The 12,395-nt window shown below is 40.7% G+C and overlaps 1 protein-coding gene across 1 annotated transcript in view; it reads left to right on the forward strand.

Moving 5' to 3' along the window:
* The window catches only part of LOC120933437 (venom factor-like), a 161,180-nt gene that overhangs the window by 36,552 nt on the left and 112,233 nt on the right, over positions 1 to 12,395 (forward strand). Inside the window, exons 9-13 of the mRNA XM_040346654.1 lie at positions 2,520 to 2,640; positions 4,188 to 4,303; positions 4,908 to 5,054; positions 8,234 to 8,440; positions 11,699 to 11,902. Coding sequence (XP_040202588.1) covers positions 2,520 to 2,640; positions 4,188 to 4,303; positions 4,908 to 5,054; positions 8,234 to 8,440; positions 11,699 to 11,902 — 795 coding nt within the window. The remainder of the gene's footprint in view (positions 1 to 2,519; positions 2,641 to 4,187; positions 4,304 to 4,907; positions 5,055 to 8,233; positions 8,441 to 11,698; positions 11,903 to 12,395) is intronic.

Consider the following 12,395-nt stretch of genomic DNA (forward strand, 5'->3'; position numbering starts at 1 on the left):
ACATGTCCGATGGTTAGTACACCTAATCGGACATGTCCGCTGGTTATGACGTGTAACCAGCGTCCCGAAATCCCGCGCATGCGTCAAATTGATTCGACGCATGTGTGGAAGCATTGCACTTCCGTGTTTGAGAACGTTGGTGTTTTCTACGTCACCGCGTTCTCTGTCCGTGGGGATTTTGGTCTGATGGTGCATACACACATCAGACCAAAAGCTCCCAGGAGACATGTCCGATGAAAACGGTCCGCGGACCGTTTTCATCAGACATGTCTGCTCGTGTGTACGGGGCCTTAGAGTTCATGCACATGGAGATTTTATTGGATTTTGTATGCCTAGAGTAATTTCTTGGTGCTTTCCAACACCCGGCAAGCAGCAGGGGCCGCAAACAGCCTGCCATACAAATGAATTGTTTTATTCAGACATACTCTTAAAAACGCTGGTATTTTGTATCAGCGTTTACCCACACATGCACATCTTATGTATTTTCCAAATGCAAAACTTCCTGCATTTATAAGAGTATGGCAACATAAAGTCAATCACTTGTAAGGCAGGCTGAACACTGCACACGTGGCCCTCGGAACTTGCAAGAGTGCCCACAAATGATGCTAGGCATTTAAAATCAAATCTTAACCTTACAGTTATTAATTATTTTAAAGCAGCCACAGCCTAAGCAGAAGTAGGGGACATGTAGGACCTCTGCTAAAGATCACAGCTTCTCTACAGAGAGCAAGAGTCTCACTGCTGGCAGAATGGCAGGGGACAGGCTTTTCTACTCGGGTTGCCTTAAAAAGGATTTACAGCCAGCAAATGACTTAACCAGGAACCTGTAATATATATATATATATATATATATATATATATATATATATATATATATATATATATATATATATATATATATTATATTTATATTTATATTGGAAGAAAGCCTAAACAAGCAAAAGTCATCCTAAACCTGTGTGTTTGACACTTCCAAAGCCAACCAACTGCTGTTATTCAGATGGCTGGCGCTCACCAGGGGGCCGGTCATCTGAATAGTGGGCGGCAACGGTGACAATACATAGATTCATGCAATGCATGAATCTATGTATTGTTGACTTCAGTGGCGGTGCAGGAGAGAGGGGGCGGCGCTCCTGTACCCACTATTGATGCACCGCCACTGCTCTAAACAGTAGTGTCTTCACAATACTTAGGCAAGAAATTGCAATAGTGACAATATATGGCCTCCAAATGGGCAAAAGTATGCAATACACAGGCAATGATTGATCGACTTTTATAATAATCAAACAGCATTTAGGCAATCAGTACAATACTCAGGCATAAAATGGTCAATTGTAATCATATATGGGAATAAAAATGCCTAAGCATAACAAAATGTGGACAACAAATTGGCAACTGTTACTATATGAGGAAATAAACAGGCGATCATAACTACTATATGGGGCAACAAACTGTCAATTTTGACAATATACAAACAATTGTGGCAAAAGGCAGGCAATAAATAGATAATCATGATAATATGCAGACAACAAACAGTCAATTGTGACAATATATTGGAAAAAACTCCTCCCCCCAGGAAAAAAATCTATATTTTGGCCTCCAGCAAATCCACACACTAGCAAAAATGTCCCCTTTCTAGCAAAAATCGCCTCTTTCCCAACAAAACCCCCCACCAGTAATAATCTCTGCTGTGTCTTGTAGGGACTTAAACCACTGATATTCACCTTGCCAGATCTCCCTCACCACTCTTGTACAGCTGGAGATAATACTGGTGCTCTCAGGCATGGAGGACCATGTGTCTACTCCAATGTGACAGTGCTCGGGTCTAGAAGCAAATCTCTGGGCACTGTCATATGAACCAGAAGGGGGGGTGACCATGTCGCCACTACACGGTTGGATTTTTCCAATAGGAAAAGTTGGATGTGAGCTTTTGGTCGGAAATTCCGACAGTGTTGAGGCCTCATCTGACTTTTTCTGTCGGAATTGACTAGTTCTCAAATTTTCCAACAGGAAAAGTTCTTGTCAGAAATTCCAATAGTCTGTATGCAATTCCGACGCGCAAAAAAAATATGCATGCTCGGAATCATTGAACTTCATGTTTCTCAGCTCGTTGTGGTGTTGTACGTCACCGCTTCCTGATTGTTGGAATTTTGTGTGACCGTGTGTATGCAACTCAAGTTTGAGCCAAATTTCAATCGGAAAAAATCCACGATTTTCTTGTTGGAATTTCCGATCGTGTGTACGCGGCATAAGCCTTCAACACTAGCCACACTAGTGGGGATTTTAGTGCCTAGAGTGACAGAGGTAGGAATGGCAGGGGAGGACTGGCAAGATGAGTATCTTTACAAAGATCCAGTCAGTTTGTCTTGAATGGGTAGGGTAACAAGACAAGAGAAATCCTTTTCAGATCTCAAGTGTGCCTTATCTTATTCATGAATTGCTTATTTTCAGATCAATTGTTAAACTTTATTTATTACCATTGCCTGAATACAACTTTACTTTGGCTGGTCTATTTCCAGATATCAGATGGTGAAGGCTCTGCTTCTCTAAAACGAGAGGACCTAGTGAAGTACTTCCAGGAGGAGAAGGACATGCTTCAATGGAGACTAAGTGTATCTGCTACGGTCATCACTGACTCAGGTGGGAGCTTCAACTCGCTGGTGTCTACTCAAATCTGAAATATTTGTTTTGGAGCTTAGAATGCCTGGAAATGCTTTCTAGAATACATAGGTAAATAGAGTTGCCCAAACAGAGGCCAACATAGACTTATTTCCTTCCGTGTAATTTGGCGCATTGGGCGGTGAATGTTTTTCGTCCATTCTGTCATCTGCAGCCGACTCAGCCTTGTCTCAAGGGACCTTGATGGCTTTCAGGTCTGTTTTAAAGGTGGACCGTCAGCTTGTAGGCTGTCTTCCTTGTTCTTCTTTCTTTCTATGCGGTGGCTTCCAGCACATTATGATTTTGGGTATGTGGTGGTTGGGTAGCAGAATATGTCCATCCAGCCGTAGACTCTGGTGACAATTTCTTCTAGCTTCTGCATACGACTTTGGGATTCAGTCTTTGTGATGTCATATCTCAGGGGCAATTAATTCAGTTTTTGAGCAATTTTCTTTGTGATCTTCAAAGATTCACTGGCGTATAGGACAGGGGGTATAACAATTGCTCCGCCATGGCCGGTCCCAAGCCTATGCTGAGAAATGTGGAAGGTTGGATGCTAGGCCGGCAATCCAGCCCCGTAAAACCTTTTATCGCTAGGGAAACATTGAGTGCATAAAAAAAGGGGATTTGCCATTTGGGTGGGATGTGGATTAATTGCCCCATCTACGCCCTGTTGCTAGACCATTAATTTCAGCAACAGTCTTCTCAGATGTGAATTTAACATATTTAATGCATTTTATTTAACTGTAAAAGTCTCTCTTGAGAACTGCTGCTGAGTGCCACTATATAGGATGTGATGTCAGCAGCCCCAGCAAACTCAAAACTGTCAGTTAAGGTACACACTACAGTATTCCGATTCAGTCATCAAGCAGCTTCATAAAAGGTTATGTATGGAGGCAAGGAGAGGGGTAAAGGAGCTGGACCAGCAAATATGGTAATTAGGCACTCCCAGAAGAGAAGAGGGCAATAACATGCCCGATAAGGAACTGTGGCTGAATTACAGAACTGACTATTATCTGGAATGGTCGAAAAAGATACATTGCAAAAAAAAAAATCTAGAAGGATAAAATGCTGCAATTAAGAATTTAAAACATTTGATTTTTTTTTGTGCTTTTACCTACAATTTTTTTAAGTTGGTGGCAAGGTTTCTTTAAGACCAGCATGCAAACCCATTAACAGTACTGTTTCAGCTTACTGAATCTCATTAGTAAAGCAGGCAGATATACTGTAGTTGGCAAGTAAAGTGACATAACTGACATATAAAAAGAGACTTTAGGCAATTCCTCAAGGGGTATGCATATAACCATAAACCTCTACAAAATCAAAGATTTTCTGGGTAAATGCCAAAATGTTACTGTCCATTGGTAGGTATTCTGGCTTGTTAAAGGCCATGTAATCTATTACAAAGCGAGTGGGTTGGGCATTTACTTCAAGGTCTGTAATGTACGCAGAAGTCCCCTTTTTACTTTTAAAGAAGTTATTTGCATAGCTTATTTATTTTGGCATCAATTGTGTGTTTTTCATTGCAGGCAGTGATATGGTAGAAACTGAGCTTAGTGATATCTACATGGTGGACTCCCCATACAAAGTTCTTTATACCAAAACCCCCAAATATTTCAAACCTGGAATGCCTATGGATCTAATGGTAAGACAATATATTGGAAGTTTATTGTATATTGAAATGTAATATAGGTTTTAATCAGCTAATTAGCTAAACCCTAGTGCTCTGGCAAGCCTTTGACATGTATTTGTTAATTTGTTAATTAAAAGTTGTATACAGCTACCAAAAAAAATAGAAATCAACAGTTTACAAAATGTATAAACTCTAAAAACAACTAATACTAAATTGACCCCAGATCATTATAGCAAAGCAAGCTACTCTGCTGTACTGTCTCTTTAGCTAAACCTCAGCGCTCTGGCAAGCCTTGGTTATGTATTACAGTTTATTTGTGAACTAAAACATATTTATAGCTACGAAAAACAGAAACCAACAGTTTATGAACTTATAAACCCTTAAAAAAAAAAAACTCAAAACAAATTAACCCCAAACCATTATAGTGATGATGTCCAGATTACTGTTGGTTTTGTTTATCTTGTGATATTTTGGCACATTTTAAATTGAAGTAGCAATTTTTTCCTGGTGATGGCATGGTAAAATTGCTGATGGCTGGATAAATATTAGAGATTATTTGTGTAGAAAGATCTGTGATAAGACTGTTGTGTTTCAGCATATCTGTCATCTATTCTAGGTGTTTATCACCAACCCAGATGGGTCTCCAGCACACCGTGTCCCTGTAGTGGCGGAACCAGGGTCAGTGAGAGGAGTTACACTGAAAGATGGAACTGTCCGGCTGACCATCAATACCCGTGCAGATATAAGCTCGCTTCAAATAACAGTAACAATTATATTTTTTATACAATGGTTTGGATCATGTTTAGTAGTTTCAGAAAACAATAATGTAGACATGTATGGTGTAACTTAAATAAAAAAACAAAAAACAATAAGAAAAGTACTTAGATTAACAATTAGGGATGAACTGATTTACCGGCTGCCAAAAACGATTGTCCTAAAATAGGGTTGTTTGCATTTTGCTGATAGAAAAAAAAGTTGACGATAATGGCATCCGGAAAAATCACATCTCATTGACTTCAATAAAAAATTGCCTCCCATTGACTTCAATGCCAAAGTTCCCCCTATTGACTGCAATGAAAAAACGCACTCCCATTGACTGAAATGCAAAAATGCCCCCTATTGACTCCAATGCAAAATTGCGTCCCATTGACTTTAATGCAAAAACACCCCCTATTGACTGCAGCGTAAAATTTTGTCTCATTGTCTTCAATGCATAACTGTGTCCCATTGACTTCAAATCAAATACACCCTCTATTGACTGCATTGCAAATTTGCGTCCCAATGACTTCAATGCAAAAACGCCAGCCACATTAATTAAATAAAAAAACTGTCCATTTCGGTTTCAGTTTTTGTGCATCCTGAATTTTTGGTTTCAGCAATTACCATCCTTTAGCAAAACGATTTGGTTGCCTAGTGGAGTTTTTTTACAATGGGAATTAATGTTGATTAAGCTTCAGATTATAAACAGTATACCCAAACCACCTACCCAGAAATGTTGCAGCCTTATTCATACAGCACACAATCCTACGTCTTAAATCATATTGTTACTGCCAAGCCAGTGTTCTGGGACTACCAACTCATGAGAGATGTGAAAGTGTAGACCGTATACTAAAAAATACATACACTTTGAGGTTGGGCTAAATGGAGTATGCTAAGACCCCAGTTCAACACAGTTTTATTTGTTTTCAGTTGGGTTTAAAGCCTCATACACACGCACGGTTTTCTCGGCAAGAAACAGCAAGAAAACTGCTGGCAGTAAACCGTGCGTGTGTACGAGGCTTTAAGGTTTCTCGTCAAGAAAACTGCCCAGAATCTAGACGAGAAAAATTGAGAACCTGCTCTCTATTTTCTCGCCGTGATTCTCGGCAGTGTTTTCCTGATGAGAAACCCGAGCGTCTGTATACTTACCTGTCTCCGTGGAAACCCACACATGCTCGCGCATGCGCGGTAGCTTCCAAGGCATGGGTAGGGTGAAGCAAGATGGTGGCAATGGCATCGATTGTGACGAGCGCATGCTCGTTGTAGTCAATGACGTCACCGCATTCATGCCATTCAAAAGAATGCGGTTCTTTTAAATCGTACGTCTGTACACTCGGCTGGCAAGAAATTCTTGCCAGGAATTTCGTCAGGAAAAACAGTTTTTTTTCCTGACGACAATCTGGGCTGTGTGTACAGGGCTTTAGATATTACATCAGGTACTAGCAGATCAAGAAACATTGTACGATTGAGCACTAGCTTGGAATGTAGACATCACTGTGCAAAAAATATTACTTAACAACTCAGCCTAGAGGTGACCATGGTCATTCTAGGGTGGCCAGCCATCCATGAACAATTTTAACCACTCTATTGCCCTGTACACACGATCTGAATTTCCAATGGGGTAAAATCCAATGGAATTTTCCGTCCGTTCTGGCTTGCATACACACTGTCAGACCAAATTCCGACCGTCCAAAACATGGTGACGTAAAACACTACGACGAGCCAATAAAAATGAAGTTTAATGCTTCCGAGCATGCATCAACTTGATTCTGAGCATGCATGTTTTTTTTTCCGTTCCACACAGACGATCGGAATTTCCATCGGAAAAAAGTAAAACATTTTCTATTTCTAAACTCTGACGGAAAAAATTCCGATGGGGTCCACACACGGTCGGAATATCTGATGAGAAAATTCGGTCTGACTTTTTTCATCGGAAATTCCGATCGTGTGTACAAGGCAAAAGTCACCACTTTGGTGTCCTGAGGGTCATGTTTGTTGCTATAAAGATAGAAGACATAAAAAGCAAAGTCCTGCCCCCAGACACTGACCACATTGTTTAGTTAACAATATACTGGATCAGGTTTTCTCCCCAGGATGGTCATGCAGTGGTTATGTACATGTTTAGTAGATATTAGGGGATTACCTGATCCAGCCAACATTGGCCAAATTGGGTGAGTGTCGTATCATGTCTATGGCTGCAGTTTTCATAGACCTAAAGTGATAGGCATATAGAAAGCCTGAGGGTTCTGCAACCCAAAAAGGAAAAGCCATTATTCTTTGACACACTACCTATCAGACACTAAGAACGTGTTGATGGAAAAGCTACACGATTTATGGAAATATTTTTTACAGAACCAATTATATAATAATAAAATCAATATAATATTTGTTATCATTACTTCAAACAAAGAATCTCTAAGCAATATTTAAAAGTTTATCCCTAGCCAAAACATGTGTAATGCACACGATCGGAAATTCCGACAAGAAAACCGCGGATTTTGTCTCAAACGAAATGTTGGTTCAAACTTGTGTTGCATACACACGGTCACACAAAATTCCGACCGTCAAGAACGCGGTGACGTACAACACTACAACGAGCCGAGAAAAATGAAGTTTGATGATTCAGAGCATGCGTCAAATTGATTCCGAGCATGGGTGTTATTTTGCATGTCGGAATTGCATACAAAAAGAACTGAAATTCCAACAGAAAAAGTCCGATGGGGCCTACACACGGTCGGAATTTCCGACCAAAAGCTCACATCGAACTTTTCTTGACGGAAATTCCAACCGTGTGTATGGGGCATTAGTCTTGGATAGAGTGGAGTTTCCAAGACTAATAAGACCTGTTTCAGAAATTTATTGCAATTGGAGAGAATCACTCCTCAATTTATCACCAGGACAGAATCGGGACACACGTAATATCCAACATTTTGTCACTGGAAAATGAGGTAAACGAAAATCTAATGAAAATTGTCTAAGAGATTTCCGTCTTAGAAGATTTCTTACTTCCTGTTGTGTCTTTGGAATAGTAGGTGAAGAGAAATATTTTCAATTGGGCACAAATTGAAAAAAAATGTTTTTGTTAAAATAGTTTTTCCCTTTGATCTGTAGCTTTTAATTTTACTTGAAATCCTTGTTTGTTCTTTTTAATAGTTTTGTCTTGATTGTTTTTTCAATTGTAAGGTAAGAACCGATGATCCAAAATTACAGCCTACCCTACAAGCAAGTTCTTCCATGACAGCCACTGCATACAAACCACGTGGTGGTAATTATCTGCATCTCAGCATTACTGGTGGAGAACTGAACATTGGGGAGAATGCTGCTATCAACTTCATTATCCGGAACAACGACCAAAATGTCCAGAACCAGATCACCCATTTCAATTACATAGTAAGGATTAATACTATCTGTGTCATGTTTAATTTTTTAATTACTATGATAGGCACTCATTTCCTTCTTAAAGCATATGTAGACAAACCCAAAGAGTCAGAATGTTTTATATGATGGACATACATGCTAATTATGTGTAACCGTAACACTTCCAAGTAGTCGGTATCGCTCAAAGAAAATGTCTTATTCTTATTCTGACAAAGCCATCTTAGCTCGTTTACACTTGTCACTTTTCAGAGACCTGTACAGCAGAGGCTAACAAGCATTCAGAAGGCAATACTTCTGTCTTTGTAATGTGGCTGCCTGTGTTTTTTTTGGACAGCTGAACTGAGTTTTTGAATGGGAATAGCGGGCCTCAACCACAAGCCTTGGGCCAGATTCACAGTGGACTTACGATGGCGTATCTCCACGTATGCCATCGTAAGTCCGAATGTGAGCCGTCGTATCTATGCACCTGATTCTTAGAATCAGTTACGCATAGATTTGGCCAATATATGAGCGGCGTAAGTCTCCTACGCCGTCGTATCTTGGGTGCATTTTTACGCTGGCCGCAAGGGGCGCTTCCGTAGATTTACACGTCAAATATGTAAATTAGGTAGATACGCCGATTCACAAACGTACTTGCGCCCGCTACGCCGTTTACGTTAGGCTTACGCCCGGCGTAAAGTTACCCCTGCTATATGAGGCGCAGCCAATGCAAAGTATGGACGTCGGCAAGTGTATCTTTTTACGTTGTTTAATTAAGTCGTACGTGAATGGGGCTGTGCGTAGGTTACGTTCACGTCACAGGCATTGGGCCTGGCGTATCTTATAGAGTAAATTCGACGTGATACTGAGCATGCGCACGCATGCGCCGTTCGTTAGGCGCGTCATTTACGTAGGGTCACGATTTATTTACATACAACACGCCCGCCAATTTACGCTACGCCGCCGCAACTTACGGAGCAAGTGCTTTGTGAATACTGCACTTGCCTGTCCAAGTTGCGGAGATGTAGCGTAAATTGGATGCGCTACGCCCGCACAAAGATATGGCCAGATACGTGAATCTGGCCCCTAGTGTTTAGTTTGCAGTTGCAACACGGCTCTATTTCCTTGAATAGGTCACCATGCAACAAAATAATAATACAACTGTGTGTGTACAGAGCTGTCAGCCAACCATGTGACAGTTGCAGCAGTGGGTGGTAGGAGAGCTTTGAAAATGCTCCTCAACCATTCTTTGTCAGTGCAAGTATAAGCTAGATATGATGATCGCCGTCTACTTTCTGGACTGAGACACCGGCTCAGAGATCACACAGATCAGCCCCTGCTGCAGTCTCCCACCTTAAAACTTGTTACAAAATAAAGCCTGATCTCTGAGGGAGACATGACTGAGGAAATGCTTCCTCCTCCCTGCAGCAGAATAATTACTGGTATATCATCTCAATGGAGAAAAAGTACCGCTCCAAGCCCTGCGACTTGGTATATCATCTCAGCCTAGGCAAAGTCAATGGGCTGGCTGACTTTTAATGATAAAGGGTGGATCAATTTGTAAATGTATACCTTTGCTGTATATTGTGACAGCTTGTAGACCCTCATTCAAGTTTTAGTTGCTGTCTTCACGCCTTCACTTTCTGTGCATTTGATGGGTGTCAGAACAGGAAGTAAGGGGAAAGGTTGTAAAGGTACAATTTTTTTTTCCTAAATAGCTTCCTTTACCTTAGTGCAGTCCTTCTTCACTTACCTCATCCTTCGATTTTGCTTTTAAAAGTCCTTATTTCTTCTGAGAAATCCTCACTTCCTGTTATTCTGTCTGTAACTCCACACAGTAATGCAAGGCTTTCTCCCTGGTGTGGAGTGTCGTGCTCGACCCCTCCCTTGGACTACAGGAGAGTTAGGACGCTCTCTATGTTGCAGATAGAGAAAGGAGCTGTGTGTTAGTGGGCGTCCTGCCTCTCCAGTAGTCCAAGGGAGGGGGCGAGCACGACACTCCAAACCAGGGAGAAAGCGTTACATTACTGTGTGAAGTTACAGACAGAAGAACAGGAAGTGAGGATTTCTCAAAAGAGATAAGGACATTTAAAAGCAAAATCGAAGGATGAGGTAAGTGAAGGAGGACTGCACTAAGGTAAAGGAAGCTATTTTCACGACCGAGAGAAAAATACCAACTGGTACAGGATAGAGCCCATTGGTGACTTTAGTAGCAGAAGTCGCTATTGGAATAATGGGTACCCTGGGTTTCAGGGATCCCAATGGGCTCTACAAGTTTATTGTATATACAGAGGCCTTTAGGTGACAGCTTGTCAATCTTGGTAGTTGCTCATCTGCACAAGGGTCTTCTTTTAAATTCCTGTATGGATTAACCTAAAAAGAATTACATGTTACTGCATTGATGTTGCTCAACAAGAGGGTTGGATGGTTGGTCAACCTATAATGAATAGTTTCGTTTTTGGAGGTTGTCACCAAGTTATGGGCGGATGTGTCCCAAAGTCCACCCTCTTGTTCCTTCTCTTTCATTTTAACATATATTTTATATTGCACACAAAGTAATAAGTGGAGTGAAAGTCACTTGCGTGTGTGCATAAGCCCTGGTTTACACCAGTGCTGCTTCGAAATCTTGCTACTTCAGCGTGATTTTAAAGCTGGCTGATCAGTCCGATTTTGATGTGGCATTTAATTGCGGATTGCAACCTCATTTAACAAAAGTCAACGCAAGTCGCAATTAAATCTCAAAAAAAGTAGTGCAGGAACTTTTTTAAAGTCGCTGCGACTTGAGCTGCACCGATTTAAATGGTTCCATCACCGACTTGTCATACGATTTTGAACTGTCAAATCACATGACAAATCACACTGGTGTGAACCAGGGCTAAAACACCTTTAATGAAAGAGGAGAGGGATCGATGTCAAAACTTTGGAGGACATCTGACATTCCACTGGATGATCTAGTCTACCAACGTCTGTAACTGAATGTAATTTTTTGTGGTCACAAATCCAACACACAATTAGATGTATTTCAGTAATACCATTAGTTAACCTCTCTGTCTCTGGCCAGTTCTTAGCATAGATAGTGGCAAGAATTTGCTGAATGGCAAACTAGACAGTAGCAAGGTTGCTGCCAGCCCCAATATTCCAATATCTATTTTTCGTCATGTTATGTGTTGCTTGGCTTTACAAATATTGATTCTAGGCATACTGATTTGTGAATTGGAACTTGTTTTCCAGTTTCTGATTTTGAATTTGAACAAAAAGAGACTTATGTATTTATTTATTTTCATCCTACAGATTCTAAACAAAGGTAGAATAATGAAAACTGGAAAACAAGATAGGTCTCAAGGCCAAGCCCTTGTGACTTTGCTGATGCCGATAACATCAGAGTTTATCCCTTCCTTCCGCATATTGGCCTATTATGTGGTCACAACTGGAGCAGGCCGTGAAGTCGTGGCTGACTCTGTCTGGGTAGATGTAGCAGATACCTGCATGGGAACGGTAAGAATGTCCTAGGAAGCAATTAGAGATCATATTGGTTTGGCACCACCATCTGTCATATCAGCAGATCATCAAATAATTGTAGCAACTTGGAAATCAATATAAAATTATTCTTCTGCTTTGAAAATTCAATGTGTTGCTTTTCACCAGGGATTCAAAACGCACATGTTTTAAGCATTAAACATGTTGTTGCCAATATACTGTATATCTAAACCCAAGTTTGGCCCTTAGCCCAATTCTAACCCCAACTCCCAATGTCAACCCAACCCCTAATCATGTTCTATATGGCCAAGAATATGAGGACACCCATTACAATTTCAGGTTCAGCTGTTTCCAGTATTAATTCTATAGCATACAAGGTCATTTTAGACAATTATGAGCTTGTGGGAACAGTTTAGGGAAAGTCCTTTCCATGCACAAAGAAAGCTCTATTAAGACATGGGGGGGTGGCTTCCTTACATTCAGTTTTTGGCAAGAGAATTTCCCAGCAAAC

This window comes from Rana temporaria, chromosome 3 (genome assembly GCF_905171775.1).
Source record: "Rana temporaria chromosome 3, aRanTem1.1, whole genome shotgun sequence".
Classification (NCBI taxonomy): Eukaryota; Metazoa; Chordata; class Amphibia; order Anura; family Ranidae; genus Rana; species Rana temporaria.